General features: G+C 47.6%; 1 protein-coding gene across 3 annotated transcripts; it reads left to right on the forward strand.

Moving 5' to 3' along the window:
- Positions 1–13,189: 13,189 nt before the first annotated feature.
- LOC118076808 (retinol dehydrogenase 16) lies at positions 13,190–24,484 on the forward strand. Of its 3 annotated transcripts, none has more exons than XM_035099893.2 (5): positions 13,190–13,429; positions 18,876–19,200; positions 20,019–20,277; positions 21,231–21,394; positions 21,638–24,482. In XM_035099893.2, exons 2-5 carry the CDS (start codon positions 18,888–18,890, stop codon positions 21,853–21,855), a joined length of 954 nt encoding a protein of 317 aa, XP_034955784.1. In that variant the 5' UTR covers positions 13,190–13,429; positions 18,876–18,887; the 3' UTR covers positions 21,856–24,482. The 3 variants fall into 3 exon arrangements, with proteins under 3 accessions (XP_034955784.1, XP_034955793.1, XP_060128069.1); XM_035099902.2 differs by having other exon boundaries at positions 13,191–13,372; positions 21,638–24,380; XM_060272086.1 differs by lacking the exon at positions 13,190–13,429 and having other exon boundaries at positions 18,878–19,200; positions 21,638–24,484.
- Positions 24,485–25,957: the final 1,473 nt, after the last annotated feature.

Below are 25,957 nucleotides of genomic sequence, written 5' to 3' on the forward strand. Positions count from 1 at the left end.
AGCACAGATCGTTCTTCCCCAACTTGGGCCCTTCAAGATGCTTTAGACTACAACCCCCATCAGCCCCAGCCAGCAAAGGGCCATAGTTAGGTACCAGATGAACCAATGCAGGGATGGGGCCAAGGGTCAGCACAGTCGCCTGGGCTTGCTGCAGGGAGGAAGAAGATTCAGGGAGGGAAGAGACTCCATAGAGACTCCATCTGCAGGGTCTGGCAGCTTCCCATAATGTTTAGAAACCAGCGCCCCTGTGTTCCTAGACATCACTGTGGAAGACGGACCCGTGGTTCAACTCTGTATAAGGCAGTTTCATACAGTCCTCTGTAAACCTGCCAACCAAACCTGTACTTAAAATAAGACTTAAAAGTTGGCTTGCAGAGTATGCTCAATACTTTCCGGCAAGGACAGCTCACCTCTGGCTCTCCAGATGTGGCTGGACTTTAGACCCCATCATTGTCCCTGACCACTGAGCCATGCTGGTTGGAGATGGAATCCAAAAAGATCTGCAGGGCCACGGGTTGTCCGCTCCTGCCTTAGGAGATTTCCTAAGTGATCCAGCAGCAATCATAGAAACACCAGCAGGATGAATGCTATTGTATCCCTTACCTGAGCCCAACATGTGGATGAAATCCAGAGAGCGGGGGTGTAAGGACCGGTCACATGAAGATGCAGTGAAGATGCAGCTCCGGGAAAGGTCAGAGGTCACCAGCGGAGGAAAGCTCAAGCAGATCCAGATGCCACAAGAGAGGCCGAAGCAAAAAAAAAAACCCCAGCGGAGGCCAAAAGTCCTGCAGGGTCTGCCACCATCAGAGCTGGTCAGGAGGAGCCACTAGGAGGAGATCCATCATGCAAAGCGACCTCACATGGCAACCCACCGTGGGAGATGTCTCGGGAGGCAGGTTACAAGGAGAAGGAGCAGTGGGGGGGGGAGGCTGATCCCACCGGGGTGCGTCCCAGTTTGCTTGCCAAAGCCACCACAGCATGACACAATGGGGCCGCTCTGTCTCACTGCATCTCTCATCAAAGGCAGAGCGAGAAGGCAAAGACGACAGCAAAGAGAGGACTTGAAAGGCGGCGTGTGGATGCCAGGGCTTCACCAGTCCCTTTTGCAGAGGGAGGCAGAGGCAGGCGGAAGGCAGGCAGGCAGGCACATCCCCGGAGCCCAAAGGAGGCCTGGACGGGGTGTGGGGACCGGTGTCTCCCTTGCTCAGCTTAGCCACAAGCTCTCCCTTTGGCTGTGCAAGCAGCTGACGCGGGTGCTGGGAATTCCTCTCCTTGCTGAGCCAACAAGTTCTGGGAGCTGGTCCCGAGAGGAGGCAGGACAGTTTGCACAGCTGGGAAGTGGTGTTGGCTTTCACCCTCCGGGAGAGGTGGAAGTAAGCCGTGGGGGCCCTTCTAAAAACCAGCAGAGGGGCAGCAGGTCTTACCCAGTGCAGAACCACCACTGGGAAGCCTTGAACGTACGCACACACCAATCACAGTCCCCCCCAAAAGGACAGCAGTCTCTTGGGGTTGCCACCTTCTCTGCCTGCCCTCGCTCCTATGACCTGAGTAGTGAGCTTCCCTCCCCAATTATCTTCCTGTCGAGGGAAGCTTTATCAGATCAAGTATCTCTCTTCTTTCACTGTCCGGGTGTCACGCTGAAATGGAAGGAAGCCTGCCACAGTTGGAGGCAGCGATGCTTCTGAACGCCAGTCGCTGGAAACTGCAAGAGGAGAGAGTGCTCTTGAGCTGTAGACTTTTACCGGCCATTGGCCTGATCCAGCAAGCTCTTCTTATGTTCTTAAGGCACAAGAAGGCAGATCCACTTGAAGGAAACAACTCTCTTGTTCTCTCCCATAACCTCTGCATCTTCCAGTTGACTGGCCAGTCTGCTTAGGACAGAGGAAAGGGAGGGTGTTTTCATAAAATGCATAGTTGGCATATGTAATTCATTGCTAAGATAGGATGATGCTCACTAACTAGAAGATAAGTAGCTTATACATGCACTTCTTACATGAAAAAGAGAGAGAAAGCCATGTTTATTTCACTCCATTAAATTAGGCCATAATCCTGTACACACTAACTTGCAAGTAAGTCCCACTGACCTCGGTATATCTCTGAATATCACCTGTTGGTTAGAGTGTGGTGCTGATCATTCCAAGGTCAATCCCCATACAAGACATCTGTCTATTCCTGCATTGCAAGGGGGTTGGACTAGATGATCCTCGGGGTCCCTTCCAACTCTACATTTCTACTATTCTATGGCAAACAATAAGGAGGGGCTGCTATCTTCATGACCTGCTTGAGGACTTCCCAGAAGCAGCTGTCTAACCACTACAGAATACAGAAAGAGGGATGGATTGGATGACCCTGCGGTGCCCCTTCTTCTACTGCAATAACCTTTAAAGGAAACATCATGTGCATGTATACAGCTTTAATGGTTGATGGCACGAAGTTAAAATCCAACACTGGGATTCCTCACCCCTCAAAACCTTGCAGGCCCCCTCCTGTAAGAAAATGTTGTGGCCCATAAAGAGCAGGCAAAGGAGATCACTAGCACTTAGTTAACACGACAACATCAGCTTATAGGGGTTGTGGGGGTTCAATGTGTATTTTTAATGAGACACTGCCCTCTCGTGGTTGTCCTCTGCTATTGCACTGAGGCTATTTAGCTTATGCTCACACAGGAAACATTTGCCAAGTTTGTTCTTTATAGAAAAGAGGTGCTCACATATGACCACCTTAGAGTGCAGTGAAGTCTCCTCACCCCACCCCAGGTGCGTTTCACAGCTCCCAGCCCCCTCTCAAGTTGTTCACATCAGCAAAGCTTCATTAATGTCAGATTTGTTTCTGTTTGTGTACACACCAAGGGAGTGTTGATAGGACGGGAATGACTTTACCCTACATAAAGATGTCCACACCTTGGCTGGAGCAGAAAGCCGGTCTAAGAAGCATGCATCAAACAGCAGTATTTTATCACATATGCATTTTGGATAGAGCAGGCATCCCCAAACTTCGGCCCTCCAGATGTTTTGGACTACAATCCCCATCTTCCCCAACCACTGGTCCTGTTAGCTAGGGATCATGGGAGTTGTAGGCCAAAACATCTGGAGGGCCGCAGTTTGGGGATGCCTGGGATAGAGCATCATGGGTTCATGGATTAAAAGCCCTGCCCTGGAAACCCAGTGACTGCGCAGTAAACAAGAGTCTCCTTTCTTGTAGATTGAAGCCATTGGTTTGAGCCCTACCCTGCAGAGCAGGAGAAAACAAACTTGTTCCACCTTCGATGTGACAGCCCTTGAGATTATAACAAGCATTCAGTCCCCAAATGCATGTTTGGGTTAAAGGTGGATCCCTGGTCCGTAATGCTGATTGGTCGCATGGGAGGCAGAAGGACCAACAGCCAGTGGAGCCAATGACAGCCAGAGCCAAGTAAGTCTAATTTTTGTCCCCATCCTCCTTCCATGCTGAGTTCTACAAGGGCAACACTGAGACTTGCAGCTATGCATACCCTCCAACATTTCTCTAATGAAAATAAGGATATCCAGTGCTGCTATTCTAGAAAAAGAGGTGCCAGAATTCACCATGAATACCTCCCTTGCTCTCTTAGAAGTGCAATGGCGCCCACCTGAGAGGTGCCAGAACTGAGATCTGTTGAGTTCCAGCTGAAAAAAAAGCCCTGGGGATGTCCAATTGAATTCCATACCCTCCAACATTTCTTCAATGAAAATAGGGCCGTCCTAAGGAAAAGCGGGACATTCTAGGATCAAATCAGAAACCAGGACAGCACCTGTAAATCTGGGACTCTCCCTGGAAAATGGAGACACTTGGAGGGTCTCTGTGTATGCACTATATCTTTAAAGCACATTCAAATTGCATTTCCCCCTCAAAGAATTCTGGGCACTGCAGTTTAAGGGTTACTGGGAATTGCAACATTGCAAGGGGTAAACTACAGTGCCCAGAATTCTTTGAGGGGGAAATGTGCTTTTAAAGGTATAGTATGTGTGTAGCCTGTGGGGGAGTAAGAAGACAGGTACTGGTACCGGTAGGTAGGGGACCGGGGGGGGGGGCAGTGCCCTATTTTGCCCCAATGGACTCATCTCCACTGCTTAGTCTGAAAACATTGTGGTCTAACAACCTAGATCAGCTTAGTCCTTTCCAGCTTCCCACACTGATGGCTATACCCACTAGACTGGAAGCCAGACCAGGAATCAATATTTGGGAGCTAAAGCTGGATGGATTCCTTTCTTTTTCTTTCTTTCTGTTTTTTAAAACAAGGCACCAATGGTCTTTCAGCAGAAAAGCCTGGGCAGGCTGCCTAGGGAGAAAGATGGATTTCCCTTCACTTACAATCCTCCAATTAAGATTTGATAACCCGTCTAAGAGAGACACTTTAGCCAAGCACAAGAAAACGAGCTTAATGTAAAAATGATAAGTGGAGGGAATTAAGTCCCTTGCCAGTGCAGCAAGTGCCTTGATGTCTGCCATAGATCTGAGACACCGGTCCCATTTGACACAGCAGGCTTTAAGCATTTTGACATGGAAGATCAAACTATATGGACAGAGCCACCTCTGCCGCCTTTCCCTCCCTCCTGCCAGATCCTAGAAGTTTTGGCTTGCTAGCCCTTCTTCATGCACCCCATAGTCTGAGACATGTGGAAGGAGGCAAAGCTTGGGGGGCCAGGGGGCGGTGTCCCCGGGCACAAAATTCTGAGAGGGGCGCAGCCAGGTGCCTCCATCTCCTTGCATGCCCTGCTCTTGGGCTGGCTGAGAGGCGAGGGCCTGCCCAGCCTGTGAGGCAGAGATGGATGGAGGTGGCAAGGCCTAGAGAGCTCTGGGCACTGGTGGGAGTGGTGGCCAAGGCCCAGGCCAGGGAGGAAGAGTCTGTTTCTGTGGCGGAGGGGAAGAGGAGGCTGTGGCAGAGGCTGAGCCAAGGTTGCTGCAGTCAAAATGGTGGCAGCTCCACACAGCGCGCCTGGCGCTGGCCCCACCAGTATGCCCCCAAGCCCGTGCCTCACCACCGCCACCTGCATGCTGAGAGGGAGAGAGGGCGCCAGGAGGGAGGAGGGAGGCAAGAAAACGCCCAAGGAGGAAGCCTCTCCCCCGGAATGCGCCTTCTGCCCAGTCCACCAGGGGGTGCAACACTTGTCCCGCCCCAGGCATTGGCAACCCACACTATGCCACTGCTTGTGAAGCAGGGTATATGGGGCTGCCAGCTGTTAAGAGACTAAACTGTTACACTTAGGCAGGGCCCACAGATGTGCCACAGCAGTAACGGTACAGTGGTACCTTGGTTCTCAAACGCCTTGGTTCCCCCAAACCCGGAAGTGTTCTAGTTTTGAAACGTTTTTCGGAAGCCAAACGTCCGATGCAGCTGTCAGCTATTGTTTCCGGGGTGCCGGCACCAATGAGAAGCTGCGCCTTGGTTTTCAAACATTTCGGAAGTCAAACGGACTTCCGGAATGGATTAAGTTCGAGAACCAAGGTACCGCTGTATTTGGTGCTTTTGCTTTTGCTATTTATTTTGAGTTTTTGTTTTTGAGGCTCTTTTGGTTAATTTGTTTTTGTGACTGTGTGGAACCCAGTTCAGCTACTGATTGATTGATTGTGTGACTGAGGAAATGGATAAAAGCCCCCCATCCAAACAATGACTATCATCAGTGCAGGCAAGAAAAAAAATAATTTTAATTTTTATCATCTACAATACAGTGGTAACTCGGGTTACAAATGCTTCAGCTTACAGACACTTCAGGTTACAGACTCCGCTAACCCAGAAATAGTACCTCAGTTTAAGAACTTTGCTTCAGGATGAGAACAGAAATTGTGCGGTGGCAGCGCAGCAGCAGTGGGAGGCCCCATTAGCTAAAGTGGTGCCTCAGGTTAAGAACAGTTTCAGGTTAAGAACGGACCTCCAGAATGAATTAAGTTCTTAACCCGAGGTACCACTGTATTGTCTTATTTATTTTTATAGTACTGTACATTGGTTATTGCTTTCATTTTATGGATCAATGGTCTCGTTAGATAGTAAAATTCATGTTAAATTGCTGTTTTAGGGGTAGTTTTTAAAAGTCTGGAATGGATTAATCAATTTTGGAAAGTGCACCTTGGTTTTGGAACGGGCTTCCGGAACAGATTAAGTTTGAGAACCAAGGTACCACTGTATAGAGATATGAACAGCCAGAAAAATGGGAAAATTCAGAACTGGGGCAATGGAGCTTGGAGATGCATCACTGGGGGGAAATGGATGTGGGAGCAGGGATGGAGGGGTAACTTTTATGTAATATTTCTTGTTAGACCATTGCTGTTTTCAGTCACGTGCTGGTAAATTCAGGCTGTGCATTGACAGTTGATTTGGTGCTCTTGAGAAACAGAACCACTTCCTCAAGAAAAGGCCCTGGGAAGCATGAGAGAAAGACAACTTTGTCTGACCTCCCCACAAAAAAACCAGAATGAATGCTGAATAAACAGGTTGTGCGGACGTGATGTGGTGCATTGCTTGGTGAAGAGACATTTTGTGTCTTAAAATTCAAGTCCTTTCCTCTAAAGAGTTTTGCCTTTTATTTAATCCTTTCCGGATTATCCACTTAAGTTTCTAAATTATTAACCTTTTCACCTAAATTCCCAAACAGTTCCGTCAATAAGTTAGTAGATTTTTCCAAGTCTGAGTGCACTTGTTGCGCCAGACTTTTCATCTCCTTCCAACAAATTGCTGTGTGACAAAGTCAGTGTTTTTGCCTTCTATTCTGCCAAATGTCAATCTGTCAAATTGTATCTCCACCAGCTGTCAACTTACAGTACAGTATATCCCTCTGAGAAGCAACCTGACATTACTGTAATCAATATGTATCCAAAAGAAAGAGTCTCTCTTAAAACTTCCAGTTGCTAAAAAGTCCCCATTAGCTGCTACAGTATTATACTCCTCTCCCATTCACAAAAAGCTCCTAGTCCGGTTAATATACACACTGACCTGGGCGAAATTGCAACAAAAGCGCTATGAATGGCATTTTGATGAGAATTGGGTGTAGAATAACGTATAAAAAATTAGACAAAATTAGCTGACAGGAAGACTGAGAAATCGTGATTTCAAAATGGCCGACCTGCTGTATCTATTTTATTCTATTTCGATTAGTTTTCTAAACCTGATTGTGCATATCCTATGTTTTTTAATTGTTACCAAACGTCAGGGGGAATAATACAAAGTTGTCATTGATCTAGTTATTAGGCTAAATAATTTCTGTATTTAAATGTTTGCTTAAAAAAAACAACAAAGTGAAAGCAATGTTACATTGAAACAAGATCACAATAAGGCGCTTGAACCAGAACTTTCAATATGTATCACAAATAACAAAAGCAGACATCAGTCATCCATATCATCTTCTATACCAGAACAATGTTCAATCAACAACACCAGTGCTAGCAACGCCTTAATTAATTTCCCTCCTTGGAACAAGTTATCTTCAACCACAGCATTTAAATCAATGTATTTAATGGGAGGATTTCATTATGTCCTGTACTTGGCATGTATGAGGCAGTTTATGTGTGTATGAAAACCGCATGTGAACGCAACTGCACCATATTGCAAATACTTTTAAAAAATGTTGAGGTTGCATGGTGCTCTGAAGTGAAGGGGGTTGTTGAGGCTTTCTGTTGCACACAGTCCCAGGGTGTATGCCCGCTGGTGCTGGTGGGGCAGGCTGAGCTTGTTTGGCAGAGTCCTATTTACCCTTATGGACCAACCTTAATGCCTGGCTTTGGCCCAGCCGCTTCATCAGCTCTGAATCTACTTGTACTTGTCCTCCGCTCTTCCTCAGTAGCATGTTGGACGCCTTCCGACCTGAGGGGCTCATCTTCCAGCGTCATAACTTTTATATGCCTGTTGTCTTTGTCCATGGAGTTTTCTTGGCAGGGATACTGGAGTGGCTTGCCAGTTCCTTCTCCAGGTGGATCACGTTTAGTCAAAACTCTCCACTATGACCTGTCCATCTTGGGTGGCCCTGCATGGCATAGCTCATAGCTTCTCTGAGTTATTCAAGCCCCTTCGCCACGACAAGGCATTGATCCATGAAGAGGTAATGCCTGGGAGCTGTCTTTTAAAATGCAGCAAGAGGTTTGGGGCAAAGGAGAGGAATTTTCCTTGCCCCCCATCTTCTCAGACTTGCTTGGAACTCAGGAAGCAGATGGAGATTGTGTTGCTCAGAAGGAAAAATCTCACTTTTCCTGAAAAGCAGCATGCCATCTCATTACACAGCCTGCTAATACAGATTACTATCTCAAAGAATCATAGAATCACAGAACTGTCGTAGGCCATCCAACCTCTGCTTAAAAACCACCAAGAAAGGGGAGTCCACAACCTCCCGAGGGAAACCGTTCAGCTGCCAAACATCTCTTACTGACAGAAGGTTTTTCTTGATGTTTAGTCAGAATCTCCTTTCTTGTAACTTGAAGTCATAGGTTCGAGTCCTACCCTCCCAAGCAAGAGAAAGCAAGCTTGTTTCTCCTTCCATGTGACAGCCCTTGAGATACTTGAAGATGGCTAACGTATCTCCACTCAGTCTCCTCTTTTCCAGACTAAACATACCCAGCTCTTTCAAGCTTTCCTGATAAGGCCTGGTTTCCAGACCCTAAATCATCTTGATTGCCCTCTTTTGCACAATTTCCAGCTTGTCACCAAGCTAGATCTCACCAAATTCAGGTCAATGTGTAGCAGGCTTGCCACCTGGTAGAGCCTCCAACCTCAAACCCATAGCTGCCAAGTTTTCCCTTTTCTCGCGAGGAAGCCTATTCAGCATAAGAGAAAATCCCTTTAAAAAAAGGGATAACTTGGCAGCTATGCTCAAACCATGAAAAGAGGAGGGGGGTATTTTACCACTTTTGCCGGTACAGACAACTGAGCAAATTTGTGGCAGATAATATTCCAACTAGATGAGCTGGGTGTCTGCACTGGGCCTTACATTCATGATATCTATTATTATTATTATTATTATTATTATTATTATTATTATTATTAGGCTTCTCATCCTAGTCTGAAGCCAATACTTGAACTGAGGTGTCCAGCACAATGCGGTTGTTGCAGCCTGATGACAGGGCAAGGTTCTTGTCGCAATGCACCCTACCACATGTTCCCTCAATCCTTGCCCATCTTGGCTCACTAAAACTTCCCAAGGGGGTATGGCTGGGTGGATCCAGGGTGTGGTCAAGACATCCTTGCAGGAGGGAGTGGTCCTGGCTCTCTTAAAAGAGGTGGTGATTTGACAGTTGCTGAAAACCACCACTGGATCCATTGACTGGTGACAACTATTGCCTTGCCACAAATAACCTCTTTCAGAGAGGACTGAGGTAGGATAGCTGTAAGTACTCTTGGATGAAACCAATTACATCGACCCATTTCAACAGGGGCTCTGGCCTGTTTATAGGGTTGGATCGGCCTTGGTTGTCCTGGTGGATGACCTTTATCTGGAGAAGGGCACAGGGAGTGTGACTCTGTTTTTCCTTACTTGCAGGGCCGTCTTAAGCATATCTGGCACTGTGTTACAAAGATCCCTCTGGTGCCCCCCCCCTCCCCAGAGTTGTCAACCTTTTCCCAAGCCTCTGCAGGGATCGCTCTCCTTGGGAAGGAATCTGCACTTCCGCCAGCCATATAGTTGGCGGGGCGCAGCTTCCATCCTAAGCCTCTGCAGGGATCGCTCTACTCCTGCAGAGGCTTGGGAGGCAAGCTGCATGCCCACCAGCCATATGGTTGATGGGGCGCAGCTGGCAGGCATCCAGGAGGGAAAGGGGAGGTGCCGGCAAAGCCACACAGCTCCCCCACTCACTGGGGCGTCCCTGAGAGGCCAGCGCCCTGACACAATGCGCTAGTAAGCCCAATGGGAAAGACGGCCCTGCTCGATCAGGCCCGGCCCTACGTGCAGGCTGGGTGGCGCAGGGCACCATGGCGCTGGTGCGCCAGGAGGGCGCCGCGAGCTGCGCCCACCCGCTGGCCGACCGGTCCGCCACGCAACTGCGCCTGCCCGCCCGCCTGCCGCACAGCAGCGCCTGCTGCACCCGCGCGGCGCCCACCCGCCCACCGTGCTGGGAAACGGGGTGGGAGGGCGCCGGAGGGATCTGGCGGGCGCCGGAGGATCCGGCACACCACAGCGCCGGGAGCGCTTAAGACGGCGCTGTGCTCGATCTCTCAGCAGCTTTTGATAGCCCTTATTCTCTGATATGACACTGGGAGCCCTTTTTTACAGTTATTATGGTCCAGACTTCCTGTTTCCGGCAGTGGGAAATGGCTGACTCCGATACAATCGGACCCCAGCCGTGCCAGTAATTCAGGGCTGATATGGGGGTAATTAGCCATGGCAGACTCCCCAGGGTGGGGGAGGACTATCTCAAAGACCCGCTGATTGTCCGAGATTGCCAGCTTGCATTGTGCAAGAGGCAGGACACTGGGTCACAGAGCACGACACAGCTGGCACTCTCTGATGCCACTCCCATAGCCAGGAATATGTGTTTTGATGAAATAATTAGATTTGGACAATAAACAGACATAGTCTGGACCGAAGAAGATTGAGGGGAAAACCTGCCGAATTGTACAGTCCCTGGCATTTAAGCTCAGACTTCAAAGAGATTCTCAGTCATGGAGTTTGGATTACGGAGGATAGTATGTTTTTTTCTCTCTTCTCAACATTTACAATTGGTTTTCTACGCCAAGCCTCATTAAGAAACCTAATTTATTTTGAGGTGTACAGAGGGACTTCTATTTATAATTAAATACTCAACTGTACAACTTTGTTTGGTTTGAAAGACTTGATAAAGAAAAGAAGAATTAAGATGGTGCCTGTCACACAGCAAAAATAGAAAAATGAAAGTTTCTCCCTGTTTTGAGGGAAGTGGGAGATGCTTGTTGGCTGACTTTGCAGTGATTCGAGACAATAATTTGAGATAAAATACAGAGCATTTGTTTGCAGAACTTTCATTAAGTGCGAGAGAGAAGGCTAAATGGATGTCTAGCAGCCCCCCTCCTAGGGCCCAGGAGGGGGGATTGTGTGGTCTCCACAAGCCGATCAATCATCAAATGATTTACATCTGTGGAATACAGTTCATTTACACTGCAATATGCAAACATATGCCTAACATTGTAGCCTTATTAGCTGATAAGTGTCCTTAAGTTGCACCCAGGCAGGGACAGAGACAGTCCATAACGACACCGGGGGTTGAGTTCCATTCAGAGAAAGAGTTTAATCTCTAATTAGAGAGACTCTTGGTGATCAGCTTCACGACAAGAGTAAAGAAAGAAAAATTAATAATTAACAATGTTGGTTACCATTTGTATTTTTGTTTTGTTTTTAGTTTATTGTTTTTAATTGGAATATTGTATTTGGAATATTGTAATTGGCTGTTTGTATTGGAAAACTAATAAAAATGTTTAATGTTTAATAGATTACTGTGTTTTATTTTTCTGTTGGAAGCCGCCCAGAGTGGCTGGGGAAACCCAGCCAGATGGGCGGGGTATAAATAATAAATTATTATTATTATTATTATTAAATGATTTTTTTCCAAAAAAAAATATACAGTGATTATGCTCCTATCTCCAGGGTCGGTTTAATTGGGTGAGATTATCTCTCACCCGCTCCCCTCCTTTCCCATTGTCCACAATGCTATTTGATATCTGCATGGCTCCTAGGCAGAACGTGTACTCTTTGTTCATTGCACTTCCTGTTCTGTCTTTGATCACAGACTCTTGAGAAATGGTGCCACCTCAAGGACCAGCCCAGGGCATTTTGCCACCTGACCTGAACCAAAGCTGAAAATGGCATCACCATGTCTTGCTGCTACAAAAACAAACACGGTTTTATGACAACACACAATCTGTGCAAAGAGCACCATAAGCCCTTCAAAATTCAGGACAACACTCTGAAGAATCCCTCTGTCCCAGTCAACCCAAACTTGGCACTATGCCTACATTACAAAGTCCACACATAAGTAACGTAATAGATGTGTTTAAAACTTGCTCTCTTTTTCTTGCTAAGCCAACCAAAGAAACAAAGATAGCTGCTTTACACTACTTTAAAACTGAATGGTTATACAGTAGTTACATATATATCTCAGAATCCCTAATGCAGCCATGTCTCTGAGTGGCCTAATAGTTGAATTTCATTTATTGGCTGTCCTCAGAAGAGCCCAGGAGAAAAATCCTGGGCCAAATAGGTTCACGCTATGGCAAGTGCGACTAATGGAAGAAAATACAGTTCACAAAAGCTTTGGTCCAAAAGGAACTTCCAATCCTAATAATAATAATAATGATTTAAAAAAAACCACTCCAAAATATAAGATCCTGCCATCATCAGCCCTGCTTTTCGACATGAATCAACTGACAAAATTTCTTTTCGCAATACTGCTTTAGAAAAATTTGCCTCTCAAAACTGTTGACCACGCACAACTTTATCATAGTCATAAACAACCACAGTGATACTGTAGCAGCATCTGCTGAGCCTCCACTCTGCCCATCCGGCTTCCACTGGCAATGGCATGAGCCACTAAGTGCCACCCAGAGCAAGGCACACACGCTACCACCTTGGGTCACCTGGTAACACTGTGCAAGCACAGGGCACGGGGGGGGGGGGAGAGAAAAGCCAGCGGTGACCTATTGCACATGTGCTTACTCACCAAAACTTTTCCTAGTGATCCATATTCCATTGCCTTTTATATTCCAGATTGTTTCTGGGTCCTAGCATTCGCCCCGTTATGTTTTATATGCACAAATTCTACAAAGCACACTGTAGCATCTTGAAAAGGCTTTATGTTGGCAGTTGTTGTTTTCATGAATGGTGAGCTAGGACTCTGATCTAAATCAGCCACTCCTCCCATTCTGCCTCTGAAAGCAACTGCCTCAGTTCTTTGCTTCCATCTAGACCAGAGCTCTAGGTTTTGTTGGCTTCTGCATGGCCTTGTGTGGTGGTGGAACTTTTAAGAATTCCTAGGACTTCTATGGGGAGTTGCCTTCCTTAAAGTGTTTGCATTCTCTGCTCTGTTGCTTCAGCTGTTTTGCAAATTCTGAATGCCTTTCAAATGTGAGCTCATGATCTTGCAGCAGTTGCCCAACAGTGTAAGCATCAAAATGCAGGAGCGCCAGGCTATAAATATGGATCGTAGCTCACATCGTGTGCACCATCGTTTTCCACACCAGCAGTGGGAACACGGTGGCACGATGACTCAAATGAAACGGAACCCACTGCAACCAGACTTACTCCACCGCCAAACTTACAAAACCCTTTCCCACTCCCCTCCCTTTGCTGTTTTTCGTTCCGGGCTAGAAATGGGCGGGCCTTGGCTGCGCTTGCCTCCCCATGAAGCCGTCTTGGCTGGAAAGAGTTCCGGATTTCTCTACAAGTGCTAAGCGGAGAAACAGCGGGTAAGTGCTGCGAGCTGCCTCGAGCTGTTTCACCTGCTTATCGGGAAGCGCTCCAAGGTACTTGTTTGCGCTGTCGCGGTTGGGTTTGCAAAAGGGTTATAGGGGCAGGGAGGAGGCAGAGGCAGTGGACCCCAAAGTCTCGAGAGAGCAGGCATGAAGTGCAAGTGCAAGAAGGGCAGGCGAATCGGCGAGGCCGTCAATTCGCTGGGAAGGTGCTCAGACCGACCTCGAAACGGTTGCTGCCGCGATTGGCACCTACTCGCCCCTTGACTGAGTTCACACTGGGCTCGCTTGCAAGGTTCGCGAGCACGTATAGGATCGCAGCCGAAGGGTTGCCGCTTTGCTGTTCGGGCTGTGTACACATTAGACCTTTAAAGCGCATGCTTTCCCCCCCCCCCCAAGAGTTACTGCAGTTTTGCTAAGGTAAGGGTTCTTGGCAGTGCTTTCCAAACTTGGGTCTCTTTTTCTTGGACTACAACTCCCATCATCCCTAGCTAGCATGACCAGTAGTCAGGGATGATGGGAATAGTAGTCCCAAAACAGCTGGAGACCCGAGTTTGGAAACACTTCCTGGGAATGGCAACTCTGTGCTGGGTTCAGATTTTTTGGGGGGTGTGTGTGCTTAATAATAATAATAATAATAATAATAATAATAATAATAATAATAATAATAATAATAATAATAATAATTTATTTATACCCCGCCCATCTGGCCGGGTTTCCCCAGCCACTCTGGGCGGCTTCCAACAGAAACATTAAAATACACTAATTTGTTAAACATGAAAAGCCTCCCTAAACAGGGCTGCCTTCAGATGTCTTCTAAAAATCTGGTAGCTGTTTTCCTTTTTGACATCTGATGGGAGGGTGTTCCACAGGGCAGGCGCCACCACCGAGAAGGCCCTCTGCCTGGTTCCCTGCAACTTGGCTTCTCGCAATGAGGGAACCGCCAGAAGGCCCTCGGAGCTGGACCTCAGTGTCCGGGCAGAAGGATGGGGGTGGAGACGCTCCTTCAAGTATACAGGACCAAGGCCGTTTAGGGCTTTAAAGGTCAGCACCAACACTTTGAACTGTGCTCGGAAACGTACTGGAAGCCAATGTAGATCTTTCAAGACCGGTGTTATGTGGTCTCAGTGGCCGCTCCCAGTCACCACTCTAGCTGACGCATTCTGGATTAGTTGTAGTTTCCGGGTCACCTTCAAAGGTAGCCCCACGTAGAGCGCATTGCAGTAGTCCAAGCGGGAGATAACCAGAGCATGCACCACTCTGGCGAGACAATCTGCAGGCAGGTAGGGTCTCAGCCTGCGTACCAGGTGGAGCTGATAGACAGCTGCCCTGGACACAGAATTGACCTGTGCCTCCATGGACAGCTGTGAGTCCAGAATGACTCCCAGGCTGCGCACCTGGTCCTTCAGGGGCACAGTTACCCCATTCAGGACCAGGGAGTCCTCCACACCTGCCCGCCTCCTGTCCCCCACAAACAGTACTTCTGTCTTGTCAGGATTCAACCTCAATCTGTTAGCCGCCATCCATCCTCCAACCGCCTCCAGGCACTCACACAAGACCTTCACTGCCTTCACTGGTTCTGATTTGAAAGAGAGGTAGAGCTGGGTATCGTCCGCATACTGATGAACACCCAGCCCAAACCCCCTGATGAGCTCTCCCAGCAGCTGCATGTAGATGTTAAAAAGCATGGGGGGGGAGGACAGAACCCTGAGGCACCCCACAAGTGAGAGCCCAGGGGTCCGAACACTCATCCCCCACCACCACTTTCTGAACACGGCCCAGTAGGAAGGAGCGGAACCACTGTATGACAGTGCCCCCAGCTCCCAACCCCTCTAGGCGGTCCAGAAGGATGTTATGGTCGATGGTGTCGAAAGCCGCTGAGAGATCCAGCAGAACTAGGAAACAGCTGTCACCTTTGTCCCTAGCCCGCCGGAGATCATCAACCAGTGCGACCAAGGCAGTTTCAGTCCCATGAAAAGTAAACTGTACAGTACACACATCCTAAAGTGACTTTCATGTGTTTTTATAGTTGCAGAAGCCCTGTGCTTGTGGCTGAACTATGGACCTTCTGAAATCTAATCTGCTAGTTAGTCATATAGGTCATATAGGTCAAGGGTGTGTTTACAAAGATGAATAAAAAAATTCCTTCAGTAGCACCTTAAAGACCAACTAAGTTTTTATTTTGGTATGAGCTTTCGTGTGCATGCACACTTCTTCAGATACACTGGAAACAGAAGTGTCAGACCCTATGAGATGTTTATACTTGCTGGGTTTGCTGGGTTTTTCACCCGTTTAATTTAACACATTTATCCTAAATGCATATGTATCCAGTATTTTATTACAAACGACCACTGTCTGAGGCATTGCTTCTGGAACCAGCTTCATGCAGATTGGAGTCCAAAGGCACACCCAGTTTTTTTCTCTAGCCAAGAAACATCTCTGGGGGACGGAGGGAGCTGGGAAAACAGTTTAACTTCACTCCACCCCCAAGAGACCTCCTTTCAGAATAATTGTATTTGTTTTACCTTCACAACAACCTACGTAATGAGAGAAATTAAGACTGAAGGTGTGTACACTTTACCAGCTGAAACTTTGTGTGTGTGTGTGTGCTTCTCATCTGTCCATGCCAGTGGTCAGAGAGGACATGGAGATCTCTGATTCAGATTGCGTGACTGGTTTTCCTGGCCCTCCACGCGCCTCCAAACCCTTTCCCTGAAGTGTTCTTCCCTCCAACCATGCCACCCTAGAAATGACCTTTGAGTGACTTATCTTCCAAGTAGTTGTGAAAGTGCAAGGTACCCATTTGACAGTGGAGCCCTAGTTCAATAGGGCTTATTCTCAAGGAATAGGACTTGCGCCTGAGTAGATATGGATAGGATTGTATTGCAAGGTGCCAAAAAAACTCACTGTTCTCTGCACTACAGGGTAGTCTTAGAATGCTGTTGAGAAAAGCATGTTTTACACAATGGACAGGGCGAGAATATATAGTAAAAGGCCCAAAATAAGATGAAATGAAATGGGGAGGCTAGGGTTCAAGGAAAGAGGATTTGCTAGGAGGAGGAGACTTGAATAGGTTGAGATTGCCAGGTACAGCTTCAGCCAGCAGGAGCTGGGACTGGCTCCCAGTGAAAGGCAGTGGGACTGCGCCACTAGCCAGCTTGGCAATCAGTTGGGTCCCTCTTCCTGGCTACATCAGAGAAGCAAGCAAGGAGGGTGCAAAGTAAAAAGAGGGTGTACGTCTCACTGCCGATGTGAGACATGTAGGACCTTCTCAATCTGAATGAGCTCTCAAGAAACAGCTGGTGTCACTTCACCTCCCTGCAAACAAATGAGGACAAATGCTCAATAAACAGGTTGTCCGGAAGCAATCCAGTCACAAAAGAGCTACAATCTGGAAGCATCCTGAGAGACAGTAAGCTTAATGAGACTTGCTTCTCAGTAGAGATATACTGTATGGGATAACATGGTGTAGAGAACAGAAATTTCAAGGAGCAAAGAGTGGTGGTTACTGCGCAAAACAGTGTTTCATTATGAGATGGAAAGACATGCTATTGGGTTGCCATTGGTAAATATTTGAACTACAGGTAGCTTTCTTGAACTAGCTCACAGTACTGTCCCTGACCTAATTGGGGGAAAGTGCTTTGGCTGAGCTGTTGTCTTGCATTTCAAGTGGAGAACTGTGTCTTAGAAATAGCAGCCCTTGCTCTGCTTGGCCAGTAACAGGCAAACAAAGCTTTTGAGCCAGGTGGCGCTGTGGGTTAAACCACAGAGTCTAGGGCTTGCTGATCAGAAGGTCGGCAGTTCGAATCCCTGCAACAGGGTGAGCTCCCATTGCTCGGTCCCAGCTCCTGCCCACCTAGCAGTTCGAAAGCACATCAAAGTGCAATAAGATAAATACTTTCCCGCTCCGGCAGGAAGGTAAACGGCGTTTCCGTGTGCTGCTCGGTTTGCCAGAAGCAGCTTTGTCATGCTGGCCACATGACCCGGAAGCTGTCTGCGGACAAACGCCGGCTCCCTCGGCCTATAGAGCGAGATGAGCACTCAACCACTTAAGGTCATTGTGAGATTAAAATTATGCAGTGGTGCTATCTTGATCTTGCAAGAAAGGTGGGAAATCAATGTAGCAGTAGTTAACATTTTGAAATTCTTACAAAAAAAACCTGTAAGTAGTATGTATTAGCATATAAGATGATGAAAGTGGCTGACCAAATTTTACCTAGCAACTTTGAGGGCTAGGCGATAGCTGATAGCTGTTTTCAACATTGGCATATCTCACCAGTTAAATATTGTGATCGGGGCTTTTTTCAGCTGGAACTCACCAGAACTGAGTTCCAACACCTCTTTGGTGAGTTCCAGCACCTCTGAAGCGTTGCGGTGCCGTTCCCCAGCACGGCACTGTTGCTGCATGGCATGGCGATTGGGGCAACGAGGCAGAGGCGGAGGTTGGCGGCATAAGGCAGCAGATTGTATTTTTGCTGTAGCGGTGGGACAAATGGGTGCAGAAGAGAAGCTTTTTTCAAAAAAAGGTCCTCCCCTAAAAAACAACTTTGGGTGTGTGCTCCCCCTCCTTTTCTAGAAAAAATAAAAGCCCTGATTGCGTACTATTAAGTGCAATACAGTACTACAGTCATACCTTGGAACTTGTACATTTCGGCTCCCGAATGATCAAAAACCAGAAGTGAGTGTTCTGGTTTTCGAACGATTTTTGGAAGCCAAACTTCCAAATTGCTCCTGCAGCCTATCAGAAACCATGTTTTGGTTTTCGAACAGTTCCGGAATTCAAATGGACTCCCGGAATGGATTCTGTTTGAAAACCAAGGTACGACTGTATGCTGATACCTCACAGCGTCTGAAATAAGGGTGGAGCTACGTAGAGGCATTGGCTGGCTTCACGGTTTTTCCTGCATTTGATTTTTCCATATCACACACATCATGATTCACGATATATTGCCAGGTCAAAAATTATGAAACCGATACCATGATACCTTCAAACCAGTTTTGGATAATATATTGATATATCACCCAGACCTAGCGAGTTCAGGGCAGGGGGAAGATTCAGCCTGAGGGTTTTGCATCTGTAGCTCAGTCTCCTAAGCGAGCCACAGGGCAGTGGTAAACCATCCATTTTGCATCCAGAAGGTCCCAGGCTGGAACCCCAGTATCTCCATGTAGGGCTGGGAATTGAAGCCTGTCCAAAATCCTGGAAAGCCTCTGCCAGTCAGTGCAGACAATTCTGGGTTAGATCAGGCATAGGCAACCTTGGCTCTCCAGGTGTTTTGGAACTACAACTCCCATGATACCTAGCTAACAGGGCCAGTGGTCATGGATCATGGGAGTTGTAGTTCCAAAACATCTGGAGAGCCAAGGTTGCCTATGCCTGAGCTAGAAGGACCCAGTGGTCTGACTCAGTATAAGGTGGCTTCCTATGTTTCCCCTACTACCACCACTGCCTACAATAAGCCAATATTCCATAAACCACCTTCTTTCTTTCCAACTGCAGCAGTCTTTGGCCATGTGGCTCTATGTGGCGGCTCTTCTGGGTCTCTATTTCCTTTTCCGATGGTACCGTGAGCAGCAAATCTTGGGTAACCTGACGGAGAAGTATGTTTTCATCACTGGCTGCGATTCCGGGTTTGGAAACTTGTTGGCCAGGAAACTGGATGCTCGGGGAATCCGTGTCCTGGCAGCTTGCCTCACGCAGCAGGGGGCAGAAAAGCTGAAAGAAGCCACATCGGAACGGCTGCAGACTACCCTCTTGGACGTGACCCAAACAGAAAGCGTGGCCAGAGCAGCAAAATGGACAAAAGGCATCGTGGGGGACAAAGGTTAGGGCAAGGCGCCCTGAATCTGCAGCAGCATAATTTGTTATTTTTAGAAAGCCTATCATCCTTGCAGGGTGAATTAGACTGGGAGATGGTGACTTGCCTGTCTGACAAGGGTCTCTGTTGTTGTTTTTTAAACTCGCTCTCCCAGGTCCAAGCCCATATCTCTTATCTATAATGCCACATACCTGGCAGTCTGCACTTGTTGAGCAATGTGATAGATGCATAGCTGCCAAGTTATCCCTTTTTTTAAAGGGATTTTCCCTTATGCTGAATAGGCTTCCTCGTGAGAAAAGGGAAAACTTGGCAGCTATGGATAGATGTGCCCCCTCTCTCTTGGAGGAGATAAGACTATGAACAATAACAACAAATGTCCCAGGCAGAAATTTGATTCCTGCCCTCCTGTTCCTTACTGTGCCTTTTCAGGCTGGCTCAGACTCTATGACCCAATCACTAGTGCTGCCAGAAAACAGATCTAAATGAGGGGGTGGGGGATCTTGGGCCTGGGGGCCAAAGTTGGCCTTCTAGCCTTCTCTAACTATCCCTTGGGATGCTCCCCAAGCTGGGTGTGCTGGGCCCTCACCTCAAAAGGAAATAAACTTGTTGGAAATTAATCTCAGGTGTGTTGGTCAGAGGCAATCTTAACTATGATTTGTTTGAAATTAGCCTAGTTCAAACCATTGGGGGGAGTTGGCTTGTTTCAATGGCCAATTGTTAAAATTAACCATTGTTTAGGGCAGGGGCCGCTGCTCAGGAGGTGTGTCTGTACTGGATGGGGCTCTGTTCTATACCTGATCTCCTGTTTTTTTATTCCCCCTCAGGCCTTTGGGGATTGGTGAACAATGCTGGCATTTCAGTCCCAACTGCCCCCAATGAGTGGCTGACCAAGGAGGACTTCAAGAAGATCATAGACATAAACTTGCTTGGTGTGGTTGATGTAACCATACACATGTTACCTTTGATGAGAAGAGCCAAGGGGAGGATTGTCAATGTTGCCAGCATAATGGGGAGGATATCCTTGTTCGGTGGTGGCTACTGTCCATCAAAATACGGGGTGGAGGCTTTCTCTGACAGCCTCAGGTAACTGCTGCAGGTTGATTTTTCTCGTAGCATTGGCTGCAAATCCTTGTCAGTCCAAGGAGACATTTTCTGCTTAAAGGGTGGGGTGACACTGTGCAAACCAGCCTGTGCCAGAAAATGTTTTTTAAAAAACAAAAACCAGAACTGACATACGACATTTGCAGAATTTTCAGCTTCCGTCACTCAGTGTTTGCGGAACTCAACAGATCTGGTACTTGCAGAGGAGGAAGCTAGCCTGTTTTCGCAATGGTTGCCTTCAGATATCAAATCTTGGCTTAACAAGACAACATACAAACGAGCCTCGGTCTGGGGCAGAAACAGCGCCTACAGTTATGGTCTTGGCTTACTGGCCAGTCTGCAGTTTTTGCTCGATTCCTGGTCTCCACAACTTTTTAAGGCCCTCCCTGGTCTGATGAGAGAGTCAGGTGAGGACAACTCAGGGAGGATTTAAAGAACCCCTCCAATCTTTTTTGACCTGTAGGCACACACAACTACTGTTGTGAACCAGGCATGCATGATGTGAGCACTCCTTACCCTTGGCATGCTGCTGCCAGTCAGCACAGACAATATTATGTTAAATGGAGCAATAATCTCATTCAGAATAAGGCCACTTCTCCCATGAGCTTCAATAAAGTTGTTGTTTTCTTAATCGTCCTATGTATAACAAAAGTGAATTCCGTTCTTCCAGCGTGATCTCTGTGTAGCCAAAAGAGCTGTCAAAAGGGGTTGTCATCAGCTTATCTGCCAAACTAGCGACAGGAGTTGCTGTGTGCCATCCTCAGATGAAATTCACTGGCCACTGTTGGGAAACAGGATGCAGGACCAGACGGACCATTTGTCTGATCTAAAAGGGCTTTCCTATATATCATGTTCTTATCCTCTTCACATCTCTAGCCTATCCCATGGGCTACCGGTACAGAAGTCACCTATTCCTTCCCTTTTCCCTTCTCCAGGCTCGAGCTTGACGCCTTTGGAGTGAAGGTCTGTATAATAGAACCAGGCTACTTTCAAACGGCTATCACAAATGAGAAGATATTGACAGGCAACTTCAATAGCCTCTGGAAGCGGCTCCCAGAGGAGACCCAGAAAGCATATGGGGAGCCTTACTTAAATCATAGTGAGTACTACCTTCCTGTTGTCTTGAATTTGATTCTGCTTAACAAATTAGCTCAAAGGCTTCTAGAGGTGCTAATCTGTATTTGATAGCTTAGCTGTGGGTGTATGGTGTGAACAGGGACCAGGCAATTTGTATTCCGGAGGGGTGTGTGTGTAAGCCATGGGGTTGTGGTGGAATTAGTCCACACTAACGGTATTCAAAGGTGACTGACCAGCTTCTGGCCTCTTTCTCTTGTTCCTATAGTGCTTGATTCAACCATTAAGATGCAAAAAGACTGCAATCCCAACCTCTCTCTGGTTACCGACTGCATGGAGCATGCTCTGACATCTGTGTACCCCCACACTCGCTATTCAGCCGGCTGGGATGCCAAGCTGTTTTATATCCCTATGAGCTACATGCCAACATGGCTGCCACACTGGATAATAACCCGCTCTTACCCCAAACCAGCACAGAGCTTTTAGAGTGATTGTTAAGTGTGCGAGGGGCTGGAAAGTAGAACCCTTTTTTCAGTAAAAAAAATAAAAATGTTTAAAAGAGCCCTTTTATTATTGTTTGTGAGATGCCTCCTTCTCTTGCTGCAATGAAGCCTTGTTTCTGAACTATATCCAAAGCCAGGTTACACCTAGTTTCCTTTTCCAGTTAGCAGTAGGGGATGCTGTACCATCCCTCCTAGAGCTTCCTTAGCCATTGTCTGTTTCCTCTCCCCATCTCTTCTATCAGGTACAGGTGTGGTGGTAGTATCCTGGGCTCTGTCTCTCAAGAAAATCCACCCTTGGGCCAAGTCAAACAATTTCTTTATCTAGCTTTAAGGCCCCTGGCAAATGTCCCCTTCTAAGTCTTTGTAGCTTGAGAGAGAGAGAGAGAGAGGGTTGAAAAGCGATAGCGAAATCCACTGAAAAGTGTGGGATGACAAATGACTAGATCCCTCCTCTTCAGAGAGGGGGGAATTTGCGGGCGGGACCCACTCTACGCTGCGATCAGGGGGCAGGTCCGGCCCCCTGCTCCACCTTTACCTGCCGCGCTCAGGGCTGGCCAATAGGGCCAGCTGGGGGGTGGGGCTAACAGGACTTTAAAAAAGCGCGGCAGGCTCCAGATCGCCCCTTTTCGCCCCTGCACCTCATCGGATCTCCCACCCACCCGCCCTTTAGGTCTTCCCTTAGTTAGGATGTTCGCTTGACCTTGCTATGGACTTCGGTTGGTCGCCTTTGGTTGCCCAAAGGAGTTTTTTATCCAATTGGCTAATTGGCACCGGCCTCTTGGTTTTTTCGCCTACCTCGTAGCAATTCGTCACAACTTCTTCGGTATTTGGCGGTAGGCATTGGAATATGGAGTTGTCTGGTGTGTTCGAGGACTGGTTGTGGCCATCATCCAACCCTCCTCTTATAGGGGTATCCCCTTAAAGGGATCCGGCGGTCGTGGATCCCGTCCTACGCCCTGCTGGTGGCTAGGGCCATGGCACGACCCCGGTGGCACCAGGGGGAGCTTTCAGTTGTATTTGCATCAACAGGCTCCTCCCTTGGGGTGTTAACCTGATATGACTCCCCCCCCCCGCTGAGCGGGGTGGAGTCACGCTTGCTAGCGAGTCCAATGCCTAAGCCAATACCTCTCACTTGCTTTAACCAATAAAGTTGTGGCCTTATTCTACCCATTAACCCTAATACCATGTGTCACTGTGTCTTTATTTATCGCAGGGGGCGGGTCCTCGAACCGCAAATAAGATGATGTGTAAATACCCCACAAACAAGCAGAATAGGATGAATGGTGAATCAATGGGTTGTCTGGAGGAGCTCCCAACCTGCTGTTCTATCAAAAATCCTTTGGTGCAAGATTCCTATTGAAACCATTTCTACGTTTGGAGCTTATTGACTGGTTCTTTAAAGGCAAGGAATTTAACCATGCTTAAATGGTGGTCACGCTGGGTCTGTCCTCCACAGTGTGATTCCAGCTTCACATCATGCATTCACATACACTTGTGAGTGGTTAAGGTGCATTACAACTGGTCATTGTGCACATTCACCGGGCCTCATGGACAATTCTGGATATAGATATATAACTCCAACAGGCTGTGGGGAAATCTGCAAAGGTTGACTGCATTGTGTACATTCTTTGAGCAATAGGAACATTATCTAGTCAGTATGCATAGCCTGTAATTAGCATGCCTTTCCTTGCCTAATTCTGCAATTTACAGTCCTTGGGCTAATTGTTGCCCACTGCCTAACCTTATGTGGCCTACAACATACTGGTCCATGGATCGGTCAAACAGCAGGAAAGGGAACTACAGATAAATATCAACCTTTTATGCAATTCAGTTCCCTTTTCATCTCTCTCAGCTGTTCCCCTGTCAGCTGAACTGCAGAAGGGGGCTTGCAAGCAGAGTTTTAAACCATGGGTAGGCAAACTAAGGCCCGGGGGCCAGATCCGGTCCAATCACCTTCTAAATCTGGCCCGTGGACGGTCCGGGAATCAGCGTGTTTTTACATGAGTAGAATGTGTCCTTTTATTTAAAATGCATCTCTGGGGTATTTGCGGGGCATATGAATGTGTTCATTTCCCCCAAAAAATATAGTCCGGCCCCCCACAAGGTCTGAGGGACAGTGGACCGGTCCCCTGCTGAAAAAGTTTGCTGACTCGTTTTAAACTTTCCCTTCCCTCTCTCTCCCACAAGAGCACATATTTTGCAATTCAGAGTGCAACCCACTAAGGCTTTTTCTTAAGCAATCACAGTCACAAATGAAACACCCAGTTAGAATGAGTATCAAGTATGTATCTTCTAAAACATGGCTTGGTTAGGAACCAGGGAGTGAGGCCGCTTATCATGTTCTTGGCCGAACACACATTCAGAGTCTTATTGCAGTTACTACCCAGAAGCTAAGAGGATCATTATACGCCTTTATTATACACTTTTAGGCGCCAGGAAAAAACGTTCCTCTGGTTAGGCATTTGGTTGATTTACATCCTATGCCCTTTTGATTTTTTTTGATTTTTTTGTGGAGGGGTATGGGGGTACTGATTGTATTTTTATTAGGTACTAGCTGACCCGGCCACACGTTGCTGTGGTTCTTTCCTGTGATTCCCCCCACTCTTTCCAGACACATGACTTATCCTGCCGCCTCCCCACCCCACCCCCGGCTCATCCCTGTGACTACCCCCATCCTGTCCCGACCCATGTGCTATCGAGCCCCCTTTTCCCCCCACCCCCATGGCACATCTATGTGACTTGCCCTACTCTGTCCTGACCCATGAGGTATCAAGTCCCCTTGTGTTGTTTGTAACTTTTTTTCTTTTTATGGTTTTTATTGTGGATATAATTGAGGAGTATTTGCTGTTGAGGAAGGTTGGGGAGAGGTCCGTTTGGGCAAAGCCCAAAGCCAGGGGAGAGAGGTCCATTTGGGCAAAGAAAAGCATTGGGGGTGATGATGCATCCTGGGACCCAGAGAACTACTTTAAAAAACCTGACCAGGGGGGACAACAAATAGCGAAACCCCACAGCCCCGTAGCAGCAGAAGGCATATTCCGAAGCGCCCAAGCTGTTTGGTTCCATAAAAAACCCAGGAAGTGGCAAGGGGAAGGTAGGGGGTTGTAAATCGAGGGGGGGATTGAAGCCTAAGTTAAAAGCTGCACGACTGTCCTTACTTAAAATGGCTGCTGGAGCCTCGCATGTGACACAACGCCCACTAAATTAAAAAGCAGAAACCCCTCGGCATGCCCCCAAGTGCGTGTTAGGGAAAATGATGAATGACTGACCCATTACTTATCCCTGCCCCCTATTTGCCCCCCCAGGCAGGCCCCTACCTCCACTTGGCCTGGTGTGGAAAGCTGCCTGGTCTGTTGCGGCCTATTCATTCTGCTGGGAAATGTTGCGCCTTGTTGCTGCAAAAGGCCTGAAAACTCCCCAGGCAGGCCCCTACCTCCACTTGGCCTAGTCTGGAAAGCAGCCTAGTCTGCTGTGGCCTATTCATTCTGCTGGGAAATGTTGGGCCTTGTTGGTGCAAAAGGCCTGAAACACCCCCCCCCAAGGCAGGCCCCTACCTCCACTTGGCATAGTCTGGAAAGCTGCCTAGTCGGGCCTTGTTGTTGCAAAAGGCCTGTTTTCAGTTTGTTGCTGTGGAAATGGACGTATTAGGATGATTGAGAGAGTTTGAGAGGGAAAGGTATAGTTATAGAAGATTTCTGGAGGCTGGTAGGAGGTAAAGATGCTGGTGTCGTTTGTCTCCATTGAGGTCTTCGACACCTCTGCCGGATGGATATATGTGAGTGGTGGATCTCGTGGTGGAGTGTGGTGTAGATTTCAGAGGAAGGGAGTGGGTGTACTGTGGGAGGAATTCCACTTGAGGGCGCTGTTTTACTTTGTGGAAAAACAGGTTTTTACCTACAGAGGTGTGAGATGTGAGGGATTTTCCCCCCCTAACAACACTGGGGGAGTGGCCTGGATCGTTGTGTCAAAATTTCAGGATGATCGGTCAAGCGGTTACGGAGAAAAGTGGAGCCCGCACTTCCACAATTTTTACATTTATACATATATATGTCGTTTTATATCTTGATTTTATTGTGTGAACCGCCCTG

Source organism: Zootoca vivipara, chromosome 2 (assembly GCF_963506605.1).
Source record: "Zootoca vivipara chromosome 2, rZooViv1.1, whole genome shotgun sequence".
NCBI classification, from domain to species: Eukaryota; Metazoa; Chordata; class Lepidosauria; order Squamata; family Lacertidae; genus Zootoca; species Zootoca vivipara.

Coding starts and splice junctions, on each gene's coding strand:
- LOC118076808 (XM_035099893.2), top strand. CDS start 18,888: ATGTGGCTCTATGTGGCGGCTCTTCTGGGTCTCTATTTCCTTTTCCGA. Junction 19,201..20,018: donor AGGCATCGTGGGGGACAAAG/GTTAGGGCAAGG, acceptor ATTCCCCCTCAG/GCCTTTGGGGATTGGTGAAC. Junction 21,395..21,637: donor GGAGCCTTACTTAAATCATA/GTGAGTACTACC, acceptor TTGTTCCTATAG/TGCTTGATTCAACCATTAAG.